We start from the raw sequence: 24,712 nt of genomic DNA, 5'->3' as shown, positions 1-24,712 counted from the left end.
CTGGGACTCCAGAACCGCACCCTGGGCCAAAGGCAGGCGCGAAACTGCTGAGCCACCCAGGGATCCCCTGAATAATTTCTTATAGTGATGTAATACTGATTAACAAAATGGCTTTATTGTCACGTAACGTCTGATCTCTCTTAACAGATGCTTTCAGGGAGCAAACTATACCACTTCACACAGGCTCCAACAGAAGAGTCTGTAGCAAGTAACATACTATACAATCCCATTAGGGTTTCCGGTTTTAAGGTCAAGTCCAGTTTCCTCCCTTCCTTATTATACAAACAGAACTACTTAGAAATTCATAGGCAAAAACAAAGGAAAGGCATTCTGGCTATTTAAGTCTAACTCTGACTATGTAACATAATAGTCAAGTCTTGGGGTGCCTGGGTGGCTGTTAAGTGGTTGACTCGATTTCAGCTCAGGCCATAATCCAGGGGTCCTGGGATCAAGCTCCACGTTGTCTGTGTGTTGTCAGCCTCCATGCTCATGGGGGAGTCTGCATGAGGAATCTCTCCCTCTCCCTCTGACCTTCTCCGTGCTCGTGTGCTCACGAAAGTGGGCACACACTCTTAAATAAATAAATAAATCTTAAAAACCCGTAATAGTTATATTTTTAGGACTATCATCTTTAAACTTTGAGATTTAAATTAAGCTAATTTAACTTGTTTTGTTTATTTTGTTTTGAAAAGATTAGTGTCCCAAATACCTGTTTTGCAGCTTTCTTAGCCTCGTGTTTCCTTTGATTTTTAAGGGCTGTTTTTGATAATGGCTTATCATTTCCTGCTTGTGGCTTCATATTCTGAGGTGGTTCCTCCTCATGCTGTGGAAAATATAAAATAAACAATTGTGAAATGGAATCCATGTTTTAAAAAACATTTATCATAAACTATATAATTTTGTTAGCATGGGATAAGCTTATTTTATTAAATTTATTTTAAGATCATTGGCAAAGAATATTTCAAAACTCTTATCAGTAGTAGGTATACTCCAATTGTCAGGATGGATTTAATGAGGATCTTCCTATTCTTTCAGTTACACAAGTGCTAGAAAAATACAATATAGTTTTGTTAAAATAATGGAACTTTTCTTAGTACTACTACTGACACATGCTTCTTATGAAATTAGATACTAACAACAGCTTCTTCCGGGGTCTGTTTGGATCTGACTACGGCCAACAGAAACCCAGCTGCCTCATTTGCACAAAGAATTACTTGCTAGGTCTTTACATGCAAAACCAGAGATTAGAAGGTTAAAAATAAAAGCAAATTGAAAAACTAAGACCAGAAGAAAAAAAAAAAACCAAATAGGAAGTGGTAACTGCATATTTATAAATCCAGGATTAACATAATGAAGAGGTCCACAAAAAACTAAATGACTGGTCAGACTAAAATAATAAAAACAGATAATCATTTCCATCATGAGATATTTATACAGCCATCCATCAACTATATTCCACAACAGAAAGGGTGGATTAAGGATAGGATCAAGGAGGAACTAGTATAAAATATACTATGGTTGATAACAATGTATCGTATAATTGAAATTTGCCAAGAATGCAAATATTCTCACCACACACACACACAAAAAAGAGGCAACAGATTTGTTAACTAGATGGGTGGAATCCTCTCACAATGTACACATATATCAAATCACCATGACGTACCCTTTAAATATCTTACAATTTTACGTGTAAGTTATAGTTCAAGAAAAGAATATACGTACACAGGTTTAGGTCATCTCAACAGTTGCTTGAGGCAACACGGAGCATGCATGATAGCACTACGGCTTATCAGGTTCTCATCTACTTATTGATTTCCCTCCCAACTGCTGTTATCTCAGTGTTAGCTGTCTCTTAGACTCTATCATACTAAGCACATCAGAAGAATCAGATCTCCATGAAGTTTCTTAAGTACTAGATCTCAGATCCAGGTGATACTTACAAATGCTACAAGGAAATGGGCAGGGGCTCAAACACAAGATACAGAAGAAGCAGGAAAGCATACTGTGACTTTATTATAGCTGCATTAACTCTTTCAGGTCATTGAAATTCTGTGCCCGTACATGCTCTACCTGAAGTAACTGAATATGTGAAAACCTGTATTTGTGGAACAGACAAATCTGACGGCAAGTCTCTTGCACTTGTTATCCACACTGCATACAGCGTTAAAGACATAGCAATATTGGCTGAACATCTGTTTTATACATCAAAATTCTTTCAACAGCTCTTCTATAGTACCTTGCTTTGGGTGAAAAGTTTCTAGTCGTAAGAACTTCAAAAACATGACAAAGCAATGAAAAATGATGTAAGAAAGGATGAGTTACAAGGCTCTTCTATACTACAAATACAATGCAGTCACTAGCAGACTCATTTTAGACAAACACAAGAAATCCACACAGCTATTATGGATCATAAGCAGAATTTTCTGCCTTTAGTACTGTGCCCACCGTATATAATTTTATCCCTGGTAATAAAACTTGTTTTTTCATTTATGTCAATTATTATGGGACTGTTTTGATGAATACATTATATAAGGGGAAATATTTTTTTTGGAAAGCCAAGAAATACTTAAGTATAATTCATATGTGGATTTGTATTTATAAAAAAAATAAGTTTTTTCTTGAAAGAGAATCCCACCTTTTTTTCCCTTGTGCTATATAACCCTCCTCCTTTGTGAAGTTCTTTCCTAGAATGTCTTTGTTTCCAGTAATTTCTCGACAGTATTTTTTTGCCATTTAGCTCATCTCTGGAATTTGATACAAACAAAAATTTCTCATTATTGGCCATGTGGTTCCTTCAACTAAAATGATTTGATAGGATCACATAATCACTATGTCACATACAAAAAAGAAAATTAAGTGGAAATCTTAAATGTTAAAAAACAATGTTGGTTTTAAGACCTTCTTACCAAGTTTTAGCATTATTTTCAAAGTAGATCTTTCTCTTCCTTTCCCTATCAAAATAAGTTTTATGGATCAGAGAATAAAAATATATATTAATTCAGAATTTACTCCTGTTGAGATACCTTACAGATATTTAGAAAGCAGGATATGTTGAGATTACTTCTGTTTTTATCTTAGATAAGGAAAAATTTAATTTAGAGATAAGACAAATCCAAAGACTACTATATCTTTTAAATCTAAATGCAAGTATTATAAATGGGGTTTGTTCATACATTTTTATATGTTTTTAGGAAATAATACAACAAAAATGTTTAAACAGAACATTTCAGTAAAGTCAAGAAGTTACAGACCACTGCTACTTTTTGCGGAGGAGGAAGCATTATTTTTCTGTTTTTTGTGTCTGAAAGGGTGAGGAGTGGGACAAAGGAGGCATAAGAACGTTTATCCTTTGAAAAAGTACCAACTTCCCCGAGTGCCTGATATTTAAGTGACTATATATTCCTGCTTACTTGGTCCCAGTTTACACCTATTATATGGTCACCTTTATAATACCAACGATATTGGTCATTTTTATAGAGCTACTTTATTCCTTAACGTCATACCAGAGACTCAGGTCATTAACAGATGCTTCCCCTGAGCTCTGAAATGTTAACATTTTAAAGCATATGAGAATCTGACTGATACTCTGATCATAACTTTACAATACAGATGGGAACTGACAGCCTAAGGAAAACAAGTATGTTTTGTTTGAACGACAGTGTTTTAAAAATCAAGAAATTTTACATAACCATCCACACTTGTTTTGTCTTGGCAACCTGGGCCTAAATCTCCTATGGAAACTATCGGCTACTACTGTGCAGTTGTTATCGCCTTTCCAGAGGGCATGGTCTCTCCCTTTCACCATTCTCTGCCAGTCACCAAAGCCTTATATTACCAGCCGATTCTGACAGGCACTTGAATTTGAGCCCACGATCTCCATAAAGCCAGTATGTCATACTCCATTCTTTTCCCCACAAATGTAAAATGTGAACTGCTTTAAATTGACTGCTTTGTCAACTTAACTATGTTAGCTGTTCACTAACTTCAGCAGTAGGTCCTCCATGATTTCTAGAGTTTATATTCTAATCAGGTGCTAAGTAATGCAAGAATACGCATGAGAAAAAGGTCTCGAGAACTCCACACCCTGAAAAATCTTGTTTCACCAAAGTAGTAAAACTTTACTTACCAGTTTGGAATTGGTGATTGGCTTATTCCTTAAAGCTGGGGGTCTATAAGCTGTTGCAACTTTAGGTTCTTCACTGGGTACGTCACTTGGAACTGCTTGGTAAGTTATTGTTTTTACTGGAAATATTCCATCTAAAAATGGCTGCCAAGAAACCTGCCATAACTCTGCATTTGACGGCATGTCATACTTGTGCAAGACAGAGCCAGTATAATGCCAAATCTTGTACCCATTATTAACTCGTAACCTGGGAGCACATGTAGCTGTTAAAATATGCTCCCCATCAGGGCACCAAGCAAAATAGGTAGAATCAGAGGCCACTGGTTTAGAAATAAGTTTGTAGTTTTTAACATCCCACACTTCCATTTGTCCCCTCAGATTTCCAAATCCAGCTAGTACTAATATATGTCCATGTGGGCTATAGTAGGCTGCATTACGAGGACCAGTTCCAAAGTCAAACACAGGATCACACTTTAAGTTGAAAATCGTTGCTTTTGCAGGCATAAAACCATATACAGCACAAAACTCAGTAGAACTAGAATTCCAAACGACATCATAAATGGGGCCATTTTTTGCTAGAAAAAGAATATAAAACCCAAATTAGCAATAAATCATTACATAAATATAGTATTTATTAGCCAAGTTATAACTGAATAATACTCATAAACATATCAAGCAGTAAAAAAATCCAAAATTTCAAGATATGTCACAATTAAAATATTTTTATATGATATACTATGGAGATTAATGCTTTATCTTAATTCCTTTAAAATATTTTGACAATGTAGGTTGATAGAAACATACATTATTAGTACCATTAATATGCTAGTTTTCATTAGAAGGGGTAATACACTAGTTTTCATTAGAAGGGGTAATTAGAAGTTTTCATTAGAAGGTATCTTAATTCCTTTAAAATATTTTGACAATGTAGGTTGATAGAAACATACATTATTAGTACCATTAATACACTAGTTTTCATTAGAAGGGGTAGGCAAGTACTAATAAAAATACAAATTATAGAAAATGATATGCCACAAAATAAGTCCATCTTCACAAAGGCAGCCCTCTATTGTATTCCTTGTATATGCTTTCAGAATTTTTTTGTTGAAATTAAGCATCTCTCTTAAACAACACACACACACACACACACACACACACACACTCATACAAAGTTCTTTATAGTTTCATTTAGTGTACTCCATTTTGGAGATTTTTCTATATAAGCACATTAAAATCTGCCTCGCTCTTTCCCAGAGGTATCATATTCCTGTATATTCTCAACTGTGAGTGTACACAAACACAGCTGTAGGAGTGAACCTGGCAGCTCAAAGGCACCTACATTTATTTGATAATGCTAAAATGTCCCACAGAGAAGCTGTACCATTTAATATAATCAAAAGTTTTAAGATTATTCTTTTCTTTTAAGCAACCTCTACCCCCAACATGAGGTTTGAACTCAAACCCCAAGATCAAGAGTCACATGCTATGCCGACTGAGACACCCGTTGCTCCATCAGTAGTTCTTACGAGTTCATATTTTCCCTTCACTCTCCCTTCACACTGTGTAGTTTCATACTTTTATCTTTGCCAAGCTACGAAGAGAAAAATTGTTATCCGGTCTTCCTTTCTATCTTTTTTTATTATAAACTAAGCACTACTTAGTATATTTATATCGTTTCTGTGGTCTATTTTTTACTGACTCATGCCTATTTTTCTCTCCAGGTATTGGTCTTTTACTGACTTACTTGATATAGTAACAAAATTCACCTTTCTCATATTCATCCCTTGTCTGTCTAAAAAATTTTTCTCCAATTTTTTTATTGTTTTAATTTATGGACTTTTCTTCCCCTGACACAGAATTCTATACGTATTCACTTTTATCATCTTGCCTTGTTAGAAAATCTTTTTACACTTTTAAGATTAGAAAAAAAAGGTTGGGGCGCCTGGGTAGCTGAGTCAGTTAAATGTCTGACTTCAGCTTAGGTCATGATCTCTGGGTCCTGAGATTGAGCCCTGCATCAGGCTCCCATCTCAGCTGGGGATCTACTTCTCCCTCTCCCTCTGTCCCTTGCTTGTGTTCTCTCTCTAATAAATGAAAGAAAGAAAGAAAGAAAGAAAGAAAGAAAGAAAGAAAGAAAGAAAGAAAGAAAGAAAAAGAAAGAAAGAAAGAGAAAGGAAGGAAGAAAGGAAGAAAGGAAGAAAGGAAGAAAGGAAGAAAGAAAGAAAGAAAGAAAGAAAGAAAGAAAGAAAGAAAGAAAGAAAATCAACTTTAAAACCAATTTATCTAGTTCAAAAGAAAACCTACTGGCATTTTAATTTTTAGGTTAATCTGGAGAGAAATGACATCTTTATAAAGGTCACATTTTATCCCTTAGAAATTTTAAAGTTTTCTTCTCATTAGTCCTATATACTTCCTGCCTTTTGTTGTTCTGTATGGGATCTTTTCTTCTGCTATGTATTTTAAGTGGCTGTTTATACTGTGACTTCATGTATATGCAGATATGATTGTTTACTCCTTTCAAAACTATATGTTTATTCTTTTGATCAGTTACACTGACTAGGTCTTTCAGAATGTTAAATTATGAAAGAAAGAGGACTTTCTGACTTCAGAGGGAATATATAGCCCTTTGTAAGGAAGTTTATCTTACTTTTACAGGTTCAATTCAAAATGAAAAATCAAGGAGTTACCAGAATTTTACAATTGTATTATTCTACAGTAATTTAGTCATCAAAACAAAAGATGAAATGGTAAGTAACATTTGTCAGTTTTGAAGACAGTGCCAAACCAACTTACTGTCATGATAAGTAAGTTCACAAAGAGCTATTATAATGAAATTACCCAGCAAGTTCCCCACTAAAGTGCTGGCATTAACTAAATTAACTGGATTTTGTCAAAATAATTGATGTTTGGGGATATTTTAAGTTTATTAATTAAGAGAAATTTTACCTTCAAGGTTATGAAAATATATGAGTTTTATCATGTGATCAAGAATTTGGATGAGATCACATTTACAGTATTGTGTTCTTTCCATTGTTTTATCACAGGAAGACCCGTGGAATACTCACGCAATTGCACAACAGCACTTTCTCCATTCGCTGCAATGTAGTGCAGAGTTTGTTCCCCATAGTAGGATGCTCCCGTCTTGTCAACATCTGTACTAGCTATTACTAACACAGCAGTAGCTAGAACAGCAAAAACTTTAGTTAGATTTAAAACACAAATTAACCTAATGCTGATAAGAAAAATATTAAAAGTATAACAGCACATTTTGATTAACTAAGCATGGTATTCTTTTTTTCTAGACATACAGGAATAAAAGTCTCAAGACCTAAAAAATGAGATAAAGTATATTTGTCATACCTTTCTTATTCCATAGCATTGTAACCTTATCAGCTTTAAAGAAACTTTTATTAGCTAAAGCTGCATGAGGTCCATCGAAATTGGGGTACTGATACAATCTAACAAATGAGGGTGCACCCTTACTTCCTGGAACATAGACAGCCACCTGAAATACACACATATAAGTCACTATTTAATTTTTTGAGGCATATAAACTATGATGGACATGTTTTTATAGTCACTAAGAACTAGGAAAAGGTTTAATCTAGTAATATTCCACATGAACAAAAACACAGAAATTACCTTGTATGGTTGGGGTCCAGGTGATAACACAAAATCATTAATTTTTTGCAAATGTAATTTATTTGCGATTGTGTCTAAGGAAAAAAAAAAAGCAAATAGTGTTAGATGGAAGAGAGAAGCTAACAGGAACACAATCAATTCTGAATGCATTATAAAAGATTAATGTAATTACTGATACTGCTCCCTGTAGTCTCATTGTAGGTAAGACAGCATATTGGAGAAAACGTGGAGTGAGGACAACACAGACCTAAGCTTGAATTTCCTACCCAGTCCCTTACTACCTGGGCAACCTTGAGTAAGTAATGGGACTGCATATCTAACTCCCATTGCTTGATTTGAAGAGAATAGTGCCCTTTCTTATATAAATAGTATCACTAGATAATAAGTAGTAGATAGGGGAATTTCTCTTGATAGAAGAAATATACCTTATAAGTGATGGGGAAGCAGGGAGACTTGGAAAATCACCAACTTGTATCTACTCATGAAATGATGGATCTATGCATTGAACATTAATGTCAGCTAATCCGACAAAATTAAAGACAATAAGATGTTATATTCTTCTTGTTAAATGAAAGGAACACCACTTATGAGGTAGACTTGCCCTCATTTCCCCAAAAAAGAATCTGAAGCTGACCAGTTCTAGATTCAAGGAGCTATTTAGGGGACAGATGAACATGTTAAACTATAAGATAGGATACAATAGCAAGATTCAACTATAAGAAAATATATGGCAAGCAACTTTGTTTCTTTAATAATAAATTTAAGGCCTCAAGGTGGGGGTCAGAAGAGATGGAGAGGGAACCTAGAGCTTAAAAAAAATCTTAAGATATATCAATTTGCAATGTAAGGAACCTTATTGGGAGCCTAACTTTAAAAAAAAAAAATTATAACATTTACAATAATTAGAATTTGAACAATGACCAGATATTTTATATAATCTGTCATAATGGTATTGTGGCTAAGTCTTAAAAAATTAAAAAGCCCTAATCTTCAAAGATACATATGGAGATATTTTAGGAAAAATGATCTGCTTTAGCAGAGTAAGAGAGATGTTAGGTAAAGAGATGTATGGATGAGGTAGCATGGGCAATGGGTTGAAGGTTATTGGGACTAGGTGTCTACTTTTGTTTCAAATTCTACAATAAACATTAAAAAATTTTGTACCACAGAATTTCAATAGCAACTAAACTCAGAAAGAAGTATGCAAATGTCTTAATAGCAATTATTAGACAATAAAAGCTTATTAAAAAAAAAATTGGGATGCCTGGGTGGCTCAGTGGTTGAGCATCTGCTTTTGGCTTAGGTTATGATCCTGGGATTGAGTCCCATATCAGACGTCCTGTAGGGAGCCTGCCTCTCCCTTTGCCGGTGTCTCTGCCTCTCTCTCTGTGTCTCTCATAAATAAATAAATAAAATCTTTAAAAAAAAAGTTTAGAAAAATAAAAGAAAATCTATATTATAATTTCTTTAGTTAACACAAGTTATTCAAATGAATTAATAAAACAGCAATTATTAAAATAGTATTTAGGAGAACCCTATGATGCCATATAAGGCAGTAAAGCTATATGCATTTATAGAAAATAATAAATTTATTTCATATATCTTTCCATACTAAAATTGTTGTTTTCAAAGAAGTGAACTTCGTTGTTAACATTTCGGGCACAGATAGTTTCATCTTCTGACCAAGATGGACACCTATGTTAAAAAGAAAGAATATAAAAAAAAATTAGACAGGTATAATGTGTCACATGTTAAAGTTTGTGATATTGCTTACTATTTAAAGAAAAATACTTATAACTGTGATGTCAAGTCAGATCCTAATAGTTTTAGTTAGCATTTGTACTAGAAAGATATCGTTCTTTTGCATTCAAATACTAAACAAAAGAAACATCAAGTTTTTACTCTATTATATGCCCACATACAAAATTCCTAGGGATGTAGATTTTGGTCTGACAAGTTATTTTCTATACGAGTATCTGAGGAAAAAATGTTATACTATGAAGATATTTAAAGTATTTTGTAAATAATTAGTATTTTAAAGCATTTATTTACCAATTTTGCATTTTTTTCTGGATGAAAGACTTCAAACATGTACCAGTTTTCACATCATAAAGTTGTAGGTTGGGTATCCCAGCTGTGCCATCTTTAGAAGCTAAAATAAAAACACATTTTTTTTCCACAGTAATAGTCTTCTAACACTAGTGAAAAGAATTCACTCTTAGAATAACTTTGAACAAGATTATTTAAAGTAAAAGAGTTGCTTTAAATCAACTTTCCTTGTTAGCTCTAATTATGGATTTAATTATCTATTACTAAAGCTACAATATGAGAGCTGTTTGAGAAAATTTCAGCATTTCTGAAATGAGTTAATTACTTTAGTTTTTAAGTATAGAGACCTGTTTATTAAGCTTGACATGGTTTGCAGTTAAATGGTTAAATTCTCTTATTATGAAATCTTGAGTCCGTAAGTCACATACATAAACACACAAAGTTACATAAACTACTTATGATTCTCAATTTCCCTTTTATTTACTTGGAAATAAGTCTATGCCTCTTGAAAAAACAAACCTAGAGGGCTTATAACCCGACCATGGACTATTACATATTTAACTCAACAATACCCACATTATTAAAAACATGTTTAAAAAGCCCCTATACATATGTTTTATTATTCATCTATTTGAAGCAAAGCCACATAAAATGTGCATATAACATACTGTTCTATCTTTAAATGTGTTAAAAAATGGCATGCCATTTCCTACTGTCATACTATACACATTTATTACATGTTGTGTCTCTTGTACTTCTTTGATTTACAATGATTATTTAAAATGTTTTTCATTTAAAGGTCATCATTATTCTTAATTTTTGAGATCTTCCTCCAGGGGTTATTCACTTCCTAAAACTTTCCTAGAGCTTTTAATTTTTCTCTATCTCATGCTGGATCTTTTCACTAACTTACTATACCTTGAAATTACTTAAAGTACATTATATATTAGGGCAATACAAGATTCATTATTGAGTAAAGATATTCACAAATACTATTTACTATCTAAAGATTAATTACTTTCTTAAAGATTATAAACCTTCTCTTTTCTTCCCACTGAATTGAATGGATTCCTGTCAATATTTTACAACTGGAAAATACTTACTAGTGTAAGGCTGCCACGTTGCCAGGACAGTGTTTTTTGGCGAGAATTCAAGGCAAACTGCCTTTGGGAGGTCGAAGGAGTGCAGTAGTTTCTTGTTAGTGACATTGATAACATTTATTCTGGTTTCAAAAAGAAATTACTTCAGCAATGAAATACTATTTTGAAATACCCAGTACTATCCAAAACATTTATACCTCTTTTCAAATATAGATTGCTATAAAGTGGTCATTTTCATAAAAATCAATTTTCAGTTAGCTCTAGAAAATAGCCAATAAACACCTTAACAACAACAAAAACCAAGTGTACATTTTACCAAAATATCCCTATAAAAGTTTGATAATGGGAAGTACAAAATCAGCAGAAGAATGTAATAGATGATTACACTTTCAGTTAAAAAGAAAACAGGCCTTTAAGTGGACACAGAGCTAACCTACAGACAAGGTGACGTGTACCAAACCAAGGGAAAATAGAGGTGCTAAATCAAAAGTATATTTTTTAATTTGACTAATGAAAGTAGTAGCAGCTCTGAAATCAACAAGGAGACTTTTGATGTCTACTAAAATCTTAGAAGCAATCTCCAAAAGATAAGACTAAAACTAAGAATTATTATGATACAATAATGATAACAATTGTAACAATTGTAACTGTATAATAAAAGCAGTTTCATTTTTTGGGATGCTTTCTATAAACCATATTCTGGTCTAACTACTTTACCCACATTTTCTCATTTAATCTTCACAAGAGACTTATAAGATAGGTATTATCATCTCATTTTACAAATGGTAGAAGTGAGGCTTAGAAAAATTAAATGATTTGATGATGGGTCCAAGATACTACTGATAAATGCTAGAGCCAAGTTTTAAAACCAGTCTGACCTGACTCTTATGTACTCTTTGGGGTAAAAAAAAAAAAAAAAAAAAAAAAAGATACTCCATCTTACTTTAGAAATTGCTTAAAGTTACTTTGTTCTACTCAAGTTTGCGACAGTTTTAGGATAAGCAGAAATTGTTTAAGAATGATTATTACATATTGTTTAAACACAGGACCCTTTACAAGTTACTATAAATTACGTATTTTAGAATTACATGGAACTTTCTTCTTTTGTTATTATTGATAGCCTTTAACAGTTATTCTTAGTTTAACAAAGAGTATTTACTAAAAAAATCTACAGATTTAAGGAAAAATCAGTTATAGTTTCTAATTAATTTGACTTCAACAAAGACCACAACACATCTGTTTCTTTTGCCCCCAGGAAGATTATATGTTGTTGTGGCCATAGCACTTTAAGGAAATAAATGCTAGAACCAGGAATAGAAAATATTCATTAAAAAAGACAGACACAACAAATGGGCACATATTAAAAGAGTTCAGAGTTGAATCCAATAGAAAGCCAAGTGGGGATATGAAATATATAAAATACATAATAATTGTGAAGATGAAAACAGACCTATTCAACAAACTCCAAGCTAGTAGAATAAGGGATACCTCAAAAAGATAAGATGATGAAAGGAAGCATGGTATGTCCCATACTCATAGTATACTCAAGTATAAATTAAAATATGGGTTTTAAAAAATGAAACTCAAACACTGACAATAGTTTATACCAAAAATAAGAAAATTTGAGAGCACATTCTTTGAGACTAAGACTGTCAACACTGTGGATAAGACCCAGTATGATTATATATATATATATATATATATATTTTTTTTATGATAGTTACAGAGAGAGAGAGGCAGAGACACAGGCAGAGGGAGAAGCAGGCTCCATGCACCGGGAGCCCGACGTGGGATTCGATCCCGGGTCTCCAGGATCGCGCCCTGGGCCAAAGACAGGCGCTAAACCACTGCGCCACCCAGGGATCCCGATTATATTCTTTTTTAAAAAAGATTTTAGTCATGAGAGAAAGAGAGAGAGCGAGTGAGTGGTGGGGAGGAGCAGAGGGAGAGGGACAAGCAGACTCTGCCAACCACACACCCGTATGCAGGGCTCAATCCCAGGACCTGAGCCAAAATCAAGAGCCAAATGCTCAACTGACTAAGCCACCTAGATACTCCTAATATGATTATATTCTTAATAATTTATGAGTAGTAGTGTACTGGTTGGATTCAATAACTTTAAAAAAATAATCAAGTGATTAACATTTTTAATTACAAACACTTTAGTTTCTAATTCTGCCAGTTACTCATAGTCATAATAAGTGTATCATCAGGGCACCTGGGTGGCACAGTCCGTTAAGCGTCTGCCTTCAGCTCAGGTCATGATCTCCAGGTCCTGGAATCAAGTGCCACATCAGGAGAGAGTCTGCTTCTCCCTCTTCCCCTCCCCTTGCTCCTATGCTCTGTGTTCACTCTCTCTCTCAAATAAATAAATAAATAAATAAAAGCTTTTTTTAAAAAGTGAATCATCTAATTCATCACGATCTTCGTAGCATTAATTTTTAAAACACAGGTGTTTAATCTAACTTCAGAATCCATCACTACTGTGTAAAAATCATTTAAAACGTACTTTTCATACTAACGCATACATTTTTTCCCTTTAAAAAAACCTAAGATATTACATCTGCTTAAAAACAACAAAAATAACTTTAAACCAAGCAACAAATATTTAGGCATTTTCCTGGTTCTTTGAACTGAAATGTAGTAACGATGGAAAAATTAAAAAAGGAGTGATTTTCTTAGTGAAATCATGAGTATTTAATTTTTTTTTGTGAAACCAATTTTGTAATCTGAATATTTAATGAAATATAGACTATACTAAACATACTTTTGAATATTTTATAAAATACTTAAATGACATTTTTCTAAACAATAAAGCTCACAAAAATAACTGTAGACAATTGTTACTAGTTTAATAGCAAAGATATAAGTACCAAGTCTAAGGTAAACAAGCAAAGAGAGTTATTCTCTAAGTGTTGGTGCAAAACTTAAGAAACCCTAACCAATAACGCAGAGCACTATTTAAAACAACATCTCAGGTTCTCCAGCATTATTAAACTAATTGCCCCTTTTCAAATGTTACTTTCTAATTCCAAGAAACTAGGTAAATCAAGTCATGGCACATAAGTAGAAGCTGCTAACTTTAGAGGTATTCTATGGAAGTTGCTTTAGCTAACTATATCAAGACATTAAAAGATGGACTTTATTAATGACAAACAAACACATGTTATTCAAATGCCATTTATGTTTCATACTGATGATACACACATAAAATATGTTACATAAAGAAACACTAACTTTTCTCCGTTGCCCCAAGCAAACAAGGTGCCATCCTTACTAAAGGTATAGACTTTGCAATTTTTCCCCGATTCCCTGAAAATGATAAGAAAAAAAGTTTAATAAGCATTAATACTTTTCAAAAAATGTGATTAAATATTTACAATCTTATTAATGATTATGAACTTACATAAATTTAAGAAGTAATTCCAAAATGCTTTAGTCTACCAAATGCCTTATCTCTTAAAATACAGTGCCAAAACTTTACAGAGCCACTGTAAAGTACGGTGGAAATTGATGTTACATCAACAGATCAACCTTAAGAAGAAAATAGAGGCTTTTTGAATAACTAGTTTGCGTGAAAACTCAAAAATGTAAGTGAACATGGAAGTCACTAGCTGTCAACCCTAATCTTGAGAAGGCTGAAGGATTTCAATATGGAGGCTTTGCACCAGGTCACCAGCATAACAAAACAGGTATGGATAGAATATCCTCCAGTAATCATGAAGTGCCCCTGAACTTGAGGGACAAAGATCTTTCATCAATTTCTGATGTGTAGAGACAAGAAGTATAACAACAGTAAGAGGATCTTCACATTAAGTAAGTGTGGATGCAGGATGCTCTATAAAAGCAGACCTAGGAAATCAGACTTCTTACCAATATTCTATCCAAGGATCAAAACTCTTAAGTACTGTATCTCTCAACTGGAGATGGCTACTCTACGTACATCTCCCAGTGATAAGGAACACACAAACAGAAATGTGCATGTGGGCACATGGAGGAAGTCCGTATGTCTAGTCACACAAAACCAGAACTTCAAAGCTAATAAACATTTGAATTATTAAATAATAAACACTGAGAACTGACCAGTACACTCCCCTTAAACTGGATATTATCTTTATATTAACTCACCTGAGGATATTTGTGTTTCTGTAATCATGTACTAATGATAGATTGTAGCTACTGAAACATTATTTTTTATTACATTTTATCCTCTTCTACAAAAACAACTATGATCAAGAGGTCCTCTATCTTACACTTGTGCTACAACTTATTTAATACCCAGTCCTTGGATATGGTTTTTAAAAGCTCCCCACGTCATTCTAGTGTGCAGCCAAATTTGAGAGCCACTTTACCTAAAAGCCTAAAATCAAGTTGTTTTTTTTTTCAACCTGCATAGACGTTGAGTATCATGTAGTTCCCATTACTACCCACGAGGAGACATGTAACGTGTCCTCATTCTACTCTTAGTGATGCTGAGACTGTGGTGGACTCATTTTGGGCCTGCTCAGACTCACCTTACCTTTCCTGCTTCCAGGAATCAGCTATTCAATGAAGAGACTCGACCACCTCATTTGCTAACACCACTGCTTGTCTCAGACTCTAGTGGTGAGGCCCACATTTTAGCATGGTTTCCATTATGCCTAACTGCTGTGGCAGGAAGAGGAGTTCTGACACTTAAATTCAACCTGAATAGACCAAAAGAGGCTCTGGCTGCAAAAATACATTTCTTATACTTCCTCTCCATGACTGATTGTTCTGAGGCATGGTGGTTCCATACAGTCTCTCCAGACACATTTTGCATGACTAATCATGAGTTCATATTGATATATACACAGCTATCCTTTTATTCTGATGCTAAAAAATATTGGTTTCTAATGACGTTAATGTAATTATTTGTTTTATCCTACAATGGATTTAAAATGACAATATTAATTTTCTGTTACCAATAAAACCAATGAATGCATTTCAGAATTTTGTATGTCATCATATGGTTATGCCACCAACTTAATACTTTTATTAGTTTTCGGTTTGCCTTTTGTTTCTTTTTAGAAAAAACATATCTATATCTATCTAGTTATATGCAATTTATATTTCCTTCCTTTCTTAAACCTTTTTCATTTTCCGATTTCATAAAGACTATAGGCAGCGGTTTGGCTATCACATCTGCAAGTTTTTCTTCATCCTCCAAGATAAGATTCGTTGAAACTAAAGGCTTGAACTCAAATATACTACTGTCTACACTTTTAAACATGCTGAAGCTATTACTTTCAAATCTAAAGATCAATCATTTTTCTTGGTAAAGAATATGCATCTTTCTATCTTCTGTTAATATTATATAACGCCCCAAGAAAGCAGCCTGTTTGTTCTTTCTTCTTCAGAATATAACAAAAAAATAATTTAGGATGTATTGTATAGTTAGTTCTCTATAACATCAGTCAACAATATAAACCATACCTTGGAAACAAAGTGCTTTCTGTAAAATGTGGCGGTCCATTTACCATATACAGTCCTTCTGATCCTCGGACTAAAGAAACAAAATGAAAGAACCACCATTAGCTTGTTAATACTCAATAATCACAAACATTTTAAAAAACAAAAAGCTTTCAGGGGTGCCTGGGTGGCTCAGTTGGTTAAGCATTTGCCTTTGGCTCAGCTCATGATCCTGGAGTCCTGAGATGGATCCCTGCATTGGCTCAGCGGAGAGCCTGCTTCTTTCTCAAATAAATAAATAAATAAATAAATAAATAAATAAATAAATAAATAAATATTTAAACAAAAAGCTTTCTGTCAGAATATCAATGAAATTATTAAACATTTCATAGAACAATATTAGCATTAAAAGGGTACATTTTTCAAAAAATAAGCAAATACTAAAGTATACACTTTTCTTGACCCTATCGCATGAAATCATGCAACTGCTGGAAAATCAATAGGTAATGCAACGGAATAAAAGTTTATGTCCCCCCACAAATTCTCACATTGAAACCCTAATCCCAATGTGATGATATTTAGAACTGGGGCCTTTGTGAAGTAATTTGATCATGAGAGAAGAGACCTCATAAATGGGATTAGTGCCCTCCTAAGAGCCACAGGCAGCTAGCTAGCTCTCTTTCTGCCATGTAAGGATACAACAAAAAGTTGGCAGTCTGCAATGGAAGAGAGGAAATACTAGAACACAGGGTGGCTGTGTGCTTTATACATAAATAAATAAATAAATAAATAAATAAATAAATAAATAACAAAATAAACAACAAAATACAGAATATATTCAAAGTTCCTAAAAAATGTAAGGCATTATTAAGATATTTACAATTTCTCAAACTAAGAGAACAAATGGGATGAGACACATTTACTAAGTTTCCAATGACAGTAATATCCTAAAAAATTAAGTGGGAACAAAGTTCAAGATTAGGGAAAAACATGTACAGAATTATGTATTTTTAAATAGCTAAATTAGAAACTTGTACAGCTCAAACTGATTCATTCATTCAAAAAATGCTGAGTAAAAAGTAAAAACTACCTCCCAGGCCCCAGGTTGAGTACTAGAGATACATTAAGAGGAAAATCAGCCTTGTCCCTCACCTCATTAATTACATAATTAGTCAAATACATGGAATTCTGTAAGTGTGCTTAGTGGTACAAAGTAACGATCTATGGGGCTAATGCAATGAATAATAGGGAGTTTTAATCTAAAAATGGAAGGTTAGGGAAAGTGTTCTTGAGTATAGGATTTGTGCGCTGAGATCTGGAGGATGAACAACACTTCTCAGTTTTTTGGCTACGATCAAGTGTAGCATCAAAATTCTCTTACTACACAGGCAAAACAGTGCTATTTCTTATTTCTCATCACCAAATCATTTGCTGCGGTATCATGTATCACACATTAGGATTTAGAAGAAAATATAGCATTCTTTCCTTAATACTAGAATAACGGTTTTAACAAACATTTATCTGAAGGATTAATAAAAAGTGAATTTACCAAACTAGGGAGTTAACATATTAGACTTTATTACATAAAATTACATAAAATTGTGTCAGCCTGGTGAGGCACCTCTCACAAGCTGCTCTGGCAATTTAACATATTAGGGCTCTCTTACAGAGTTTACATACAGACCTAGGAAATAAAACAGCGTATCATCAGTGAAGCTCCAGTGAAGCTGTGGCATAATAGAAAATGTGCCCTAGGATGATGCAATCAAATCATGTTCTATGACCTTAACCGATGGCCCTGAAAACATATGCCTGAAGTGACTGGATAAAAAGAAAACGCAAAAGTGTCAGCTTCTTGCATTCTCATGAACTTGTAACTAGTGACCTTGGTCCTATTTGTTGATTTTGCTGTTATCATCAACCACAATGTTTACCTGGGGTAAAATTCAAAGCTTTTGTACATTATACAGTTGACCCTTGAACAACGCAGGGTTAGGGGTGGGTGCTGAATCCTGTGCAAATGAAAACTTGTGAATTACTTGACTCCCCCAAATACTTACTACTGGTAGCCCACAGTCTTACTGATAACATAAATGGTCAATTAACATGTACTTTGTATATGTATTATACACTGTAGTCTTGCAACAAGGTAAATAAGCTATAGAAAACCAAGTGTTACTAAGAAAATCATAAGGAAAACACGGTATTGTACTGTATTTATTTTTAAAAAATGTGTAAGTGGACCTGCACAGTTCAAACCAATGTTGTTCAAGGGTCATTTGACCTAAAGGGACAGCTATACCGCAGAACGCATGAAGGTAGCCTTCTGACCGCAGCCGTGGGAACTTTCAGAGTATTCAGGACAACCAGTACAAGGTTTTCCTTTTCTAAAATTTCTACATCATACCTACATACAAAACTAAGACAGGTAGAAAACTTCAAAGGATCTACTGTAAACCAAATGTTTACCACCCACCTCCTCCATATGTTGAAACTTAATCCCTACTGTGATGGTATTTGGAAGTTGGCCTTTGGGGAGTAATTAGATCAGGACAGCAGAGCCCTCATAAATGGGATTACAGCGCCCTTATGAAAGAGATTCCAGGAAGCTCCCTTGCCCCTCTGCCCTATGACGACACAGCAGACAATGGTTGTCTTTGAATCAGGAGTAGGCTCCTACCAGACACCAAAACTGCTAGTATCTTGACCTTGAACTTCTCAGACTCCAGAAGTATGGGAAATAAATGTTGTTTAAGCCACCCACTCTATGATATTTTTGTTACTGGAGCCTGAATGGACTAAGAACAGGAGTGAGGAACAAAAACTACTTAACTCACACTTTTTCATGCAGATTATTAACTCAAAATTTTGAAACACAACACTTGACAGAAAAAAATCAGTGTGAAAAGTGTCACTCTTTCCCGCTCAAGTAGCATTCAGTCTCATGTGGTTTTTACTTCCTGGTTTTAGTAGGTTTCTGGAGAAACAAAATCTTGAGTCAAATTGATCAACTGCTTTTCAACATGCACATGTTCACATTCTAAATAAAGACTAGTTTTAACACAAAAATCCAAGTTATATTTTCTGATTCCATTTATATAACACTCCTGAAATGACAAAATTATCAAAGACATATCACTGACTGTCCATGGTTAGAGTTGGAAGGAGGGTCTCACAATATAAGTGTAGCATCTTCTTTCTTTCTAAGATCTTATTTATTCAAGAGCAAAAAAGAGAGAGGAGGGGAAGGGGCAGAGGGAGAAGCAGACCCCCCGCTGAGTGGGGAGCTTGATGTGGGGCTCGATCCTGGGACCCTAGAAGGCAGATGCTTAACCAGCTGAACTACCCAGGCGCCTCCTCCTTCTTTTTTGAGAGAGAGAGAGAGAGAGAGAGAGAGAACATGTATGCACCAGCAGAGGTGGGGTGGAAGGTGCAGAGAGAGAATCTTAAGCAGCTCCACACCCAGGACAGAGCCTGACACTGCACTTGATATCATACTTAACTAGAGGAGCCACCCAGACACCCCAGGATAGCATCTTTGTGATGATGGAGCAGTTCAACATTCTGATAGTGGTGGTTACATGTATCACATATGTGATAAAATTTCTTAGTACCATATATACACACAAATTGGTGAAATCTTGGGCAGCCTGGGTGGCTCAGTGGTTTGGCGCTGCCTTCAGCCCAGGGCGTGATCCTGGAGACCCAGGATCGAGTCCCACATCGTGTTCCCTGCATGGAGCCTGCTTCTCCCTCTGCCTGTGTCTCTGCCTCTCTCTCTGTCTCTCTCATGAATAAATAAATAAAATCTTAAACAAAACTTTGTGAAAACCAAATAAGGATTATAGTTTAGTAAATACTACTGTACAAGCACCAATTTCCTAGTTTTGATAATGTACTAGGGTTACATGTTATCATTGGAGAAAGCTAGGTGAAGGGCACTTGGGAAGACTTTTGTAAATCTTAAATCATATAAAAATATAAGGCTTTTAAAAAGACCATCGTTTTTTATAATGCTTGTTTATAATATGGCAAAAATTAAACCAAAGTTTGAAAAAAAGTTTGTCAGCATTTCTCAAGAATGGATTTGCTTGGGAATACCAAACAAAAATGTTACATCAAAATAAAAAAAATGAATAGACCAAAACTTTTGTACTAAGGTAAAAAAAAATCCTATGAGATTAAAGTACTAATCAGAGCTACTTTAAAACCAGTGATATTGTTGGTGATATTCTTTATAACAGATATGTCTATTTTAAGGGGACTAATTATCAATTGAATTCATCATAAAAATCATATTGAATCACTACATCTTGTTCATACATATAAACCACTACTTACAACAAATACTTTATTTCACACCTCCTTACACAGAAGCATGACTATGAAAAAGTGCTGTAAGACATTTTGGAAACACCAAGATACTTTACTGGATATAATCAGTTTGAGTAACTTATACAAGAATAAATAGATATACAAAGTTTATTAGAAGAAACACAAAACCGGATTCATAACAGAACATAAACTGTATTACAAGTTAACAAAGCAAAAATAAATAGGGATCCAAAAGTTCTTTTCAATAACAAAAACAATTTTTCCACATGTGGCTTTCTAATGAGGAATTCATTTTAATTAGAAGTGACTGAATGTGAGAAACATTGAAAAGAATAGAGATAGTTTAATACAGTGTACTGAGAGTTAATGTGATCCCTTGTTTTGAATGATTTTCCCCTTTAATCAAAGGCCATCTGGAAACATATTTTATTAGGGAGAGAAACCTAAAATGTGAACAGTTCTTATCAATAAAGTGATAAATACCAGAGTTTCACACAGAAAAACTGTTTAAAAACAATCATATTAAATATTGCACTTAAATAATCTTTTTAAATATTAGTAGCCTTTCTGGTTACTCGTATACCATTTATTGCTCTAGACCTGAGTTAATGAGAAAACTATTAGGCTCCAACAAACAAGGGTCCTATGCCAGGGACATAAGGATCACTATAATGGAAAACCTTTTCCAACCCTTACATCCATTGCAGTACCTATCAATGTAGGACAATGACTCTATTTTGAATAAATTATCTCAGTGTCCTCAACCAGGCAAGCTGATCAGATATATGGGTTTCATATAAAGCCATCAGAATCTGGAAGATTCTAATTTTCAGGGGAAACTATCCTAAGGTGAGAACAGAATTTGGTTCTGGTGATTCAAATAAAAGTTGATTCAAAGATGAGCAAGATCTAGCCAAGCCAAGCCAAAGACAGCCAGCATGGACTGAGACTGGCAAAAAATGTGCTTCCCTTTAGGTGGCCAAGCTGGTTGAGTTCCAGGTAAACCTGGAGAATGTTAGCCTGAGAATGAATTTTGTTTTAAAAATTGATTGTTTTGAGAGAGAGAAAGAGAGAGAGAGAACATATATGAGCAGGAGGAAGGGCAGAGGGAGAGGGAAAGAATGCCAAGCAGACCTCCCACAAAGCGTGGAGTCCCAAACGCCAAGAGCTAGAGCTGGATCTCACAACTTGGAGACCATGACCTGAGCTGAAGTTGAGAATCAGACGCTCAATGGAATTAGCCACCCAGGTATGCTCTCTCTGGCCTTGTCATTTCCAATAAAAATTGTGATAACAGAATTTACTGGACAATGTCCAGATTATTCCAAACTCCAAAAATCCCACAAGTCTAAGTTTAAAAAACGATTCTGAAAGTAAAAGAATCTATTATTTTAAAAAACTTTTTATTGGAGTTCAATTTGCCAACATATAGCATAACACCCAGTGCTCATCCCGCCAAGTGCCCCCCTCAGTGCCCATCACCCAGTCACCCTAACCGCCCCCCCGCCCTCCTCCCCTTCCACTACCCCTTGTTCGTTTCCCAGAGTTAGGTGTCTTCTCATGTTTTGTCACCCTCACTGATATTTTCACTCATTTTCTCTCCTTTCCTTTTATTCCCTTTCACTAATTTTTATATTCCCCACATGAATGAGACCAAATAAAAGAATCTATTATTGACTGAAATATCTATACTAACAGTGTTTAAAGAATTAATCAGTGTGTTCAAGTAAAAGAAAAATGGACCATGGAGTTGCATGGCTGAGTATAATCCTGATTCTGCCAATTTACAATGTGAGTATCTCTGGGCCTCTATGAATATGAGAATCTAAGGGACTGACTGACTAGCTAACCTTCAAGTTCTTACAAAGTCTCTGATTTTAAGCATCGTTAAGAAAAGCGTCATTCTTTGTAAAACTGACTATAAACAAAGTGGTCATCCTTTATGAATTTGCTCTTCCATCAAACACTGAGGATGTCTGTTATTTACCATGCACTGTACTTGGTACTGAGAAGACAGGGATGAGTAACACTCTGCCCCCACCAAGGAGTTCACAGTCTAGCAAGGCAGAAAAACCTCTAAGCAACCAGGTAATTAACCTAAGCGAAAAGTGAAAAAAAAAAAAAAAATTAAGTATGTATGTACATATATATATATATACACACACACATATATATATGTACAAAAACAGCCTGGGATTAACAGATCATATGAGGAAAGTGGAGAAAGGCTTCAAAAAGCAATTATTTTGAAATGAATTTTATTCACTTACTTTTATTATCTATTTATTTGAAAGTGAGTGAGAGCGCACAAGCAGGAGGAGCAGAGGGAGAGGGAGAAGCAGACTCCCCACTGAGCATGGTGCACGACGAGGGGGCTCCACCCCAGGACTCCCAGGATTGTGACTTGAGCTGAAGGCAGACACTTAACCAACTGAGCCACCCAGGGGCCCCTGAAATGAATTTTAAAAGATGAAAAGAAGTAGGCCAAATCAAGAGGAACAGCATAGTCCTAGACTGAAGACGTAGATTTTTTGAGGGTTTTATAAGCAGTACGATATCGATGGAGTACGAAATAGGGTGGGTGGAGGGGAAGGAAATGCAAAGAGCTTCTCAAGGATTATGAAGGGTTCCACACGCTATGTTAGACAGGATGGAATTCACCCTGTAAGCATGGAGAAGACCCTGTAAGGATTTTTAAAGGAGAGGAAAATCTATCAGATATTTTTAATGTACTATTTTTTTTAATTAGACTTCAATAAGCATTTAGAATTCCAAAACTGTGAATAGCATACTAGTGATCTCTGTGAAGCCAGAGGCGGGGGGGAGATTCACTTAAGCATGTAATTAAGCCTTTTAACAACATCGGCCCGACATGTCATCTAACAAGTTACAGTCAGTATTTGATAGATATCTGATGAAGGAATTGCGGATAGTCAAGACTGATAGGAGCCGATGTGGTGCTTAACAACAGAAGTCTTAAAACGGAGGATGCCAGAAAGTGCCACAGCTTTTTAGGATTCAAGTCTCAGGGGGACATAACCCCCATCTTCAAAAGGAGACAACCCTCCGGGAACCTGGGTGGCTCAGTGGTTGAGCTTTTGCCTTGGCTCCTGTACTGACCCCGGCGGGGGGGGGGGGGGGGTGCTGAGTTCGAGTCCTGCATCAGGTCCCTGCGTGGAGCCTGCTTCTCCCTCTGCCTCCATGTCCCTGCCTCCCTCTCAGTCCATCTCTCATGAATAAATACATAAAATCTTAAAAAAAAAAAAAGTAGACCTTTCTGTTAATAACTTTTTTCCCTTCTATGTAAGCTACCCATGCCTTTTAAAAAGCCTCTACCCTTTTCTCTCCCGACCTCCCCCTTCTTTACTTGATACTCATACGAGAATCCCAGCCCTTACCCTAGTCCAGTCTCCCCGGACACAGTCCAAAACTCAAGTTTAATCATCTTTTCCAGAATTATAAACTCTGCCTCCGCCTTCAAAATCTCAGGAATCCTCTCATGTTCAAATTCGAAAATGCTCATGACCATGTCAACCTCAGACGCTGCTAGGTTCTCTTTCTTTCTTTCTTTCTTTCTTTCTTTCTATTTATTATTATTATTTATTTATTTATTTATTTATTTATTTATTTATTTATTTATTTATTTATTTATTTATTTTTTCTTTACTTATTCATGAGAGACACAGAGGAAGAGGCAGAGACCCAGGCAGAGGGAGAAGCAGGCTCCGTGCGGGGAGCCCGACCCGACGCGGGACTCGATCCCGGGACCCCGGGGTCACGCCCTGGGCTGATGGAGCCCCTGGGCGCCCCCCGGGATCCCCTGCTAGGCCGTTCCTATGACGGCCACTGCCACAAGTCCAGACCACACTCCCGCCGCTCTGCTCTCTCTATTCGGTCCTTCAAGTCTCACTACAGCGAGGAGCACAGAATTCGGCATCACTCGGGTGTATTCAGTGCGTGTCGCTCGCTCCGGTGGCTTAGTCGTTTGCTGATGTGTCTTCCTTATCACAGAGGCCACGACGTCTCCCTG

At 35.3% G+C, this 24,712-nt stretch overlaps 1 protein-coding gene across 1 annotated transcript in view; it reads right to left on the bottom strand.

The window, feature by feature from the left end:
• EIF2A (eukaryotic translation initiation factor 2A) overlaps positions 1-24,712 on the bottom strand; it is a 32,603-nt gene that overhangs the window by 7,284 nt on the left and 607 nt on the right. Inside the window, exons 2-11 of the mRNA XM_026015736.2 lie at positions 16,372-16,441; positions 14,155-14,229; positions 10,921-11,039; positions 9,821-9,920; positions 9,381-9,463; positions 7,769-7,842; positions 7,487-7,631; positions 7,192-7,308; positions 4,130-4,701; positions 710-823 (exon numbers count right to left, since the gene is read on the bottom strand). Of these exons, the coding sequence (XP_025871521.1) occupies positions 710-823; positions 4,130-4,701; positions 7,192-7,308; positions 7,487-7,631; positions 7,769-7,842; positions 9,381-9,463; positions 9,821-9,920; positions 10,921-11,039; positions 14,155-14,229; positions 16,372-16,441 (1,469 nt within the window). The remainder of the gene's footprint in view (positions 1-709; positions 824-4,129; positions 4,702-7,191; positions 7,309-7,486; positions 7,632-7,768; positions 7,843-9,380; positions 9,464-9,820; positions 9,921-10,920; positions 11,040-14,154; positions 14,230-16,371; positions 16,442-24,712) is intronic.

Source organism: Vulpes vulpes, chromosome 11 (genome assembly GCF_048418805.1).
Source record: "Vulpes vulpes isolate BD-2025 chromosome 11, VulVul3, whole genome shotgun sequence".
Lineage (NCBI taxonomy): Eukaryota > Metazoa > Chordata > Mammalia > Carnivora > Canidae > Vulpes > Vulpes vulpes.
The sequence above is the reverse complement of the archived record's forward strand: the minus strand, read 5'-3'. Positions and strand labels throughout refer to the sequence as shown.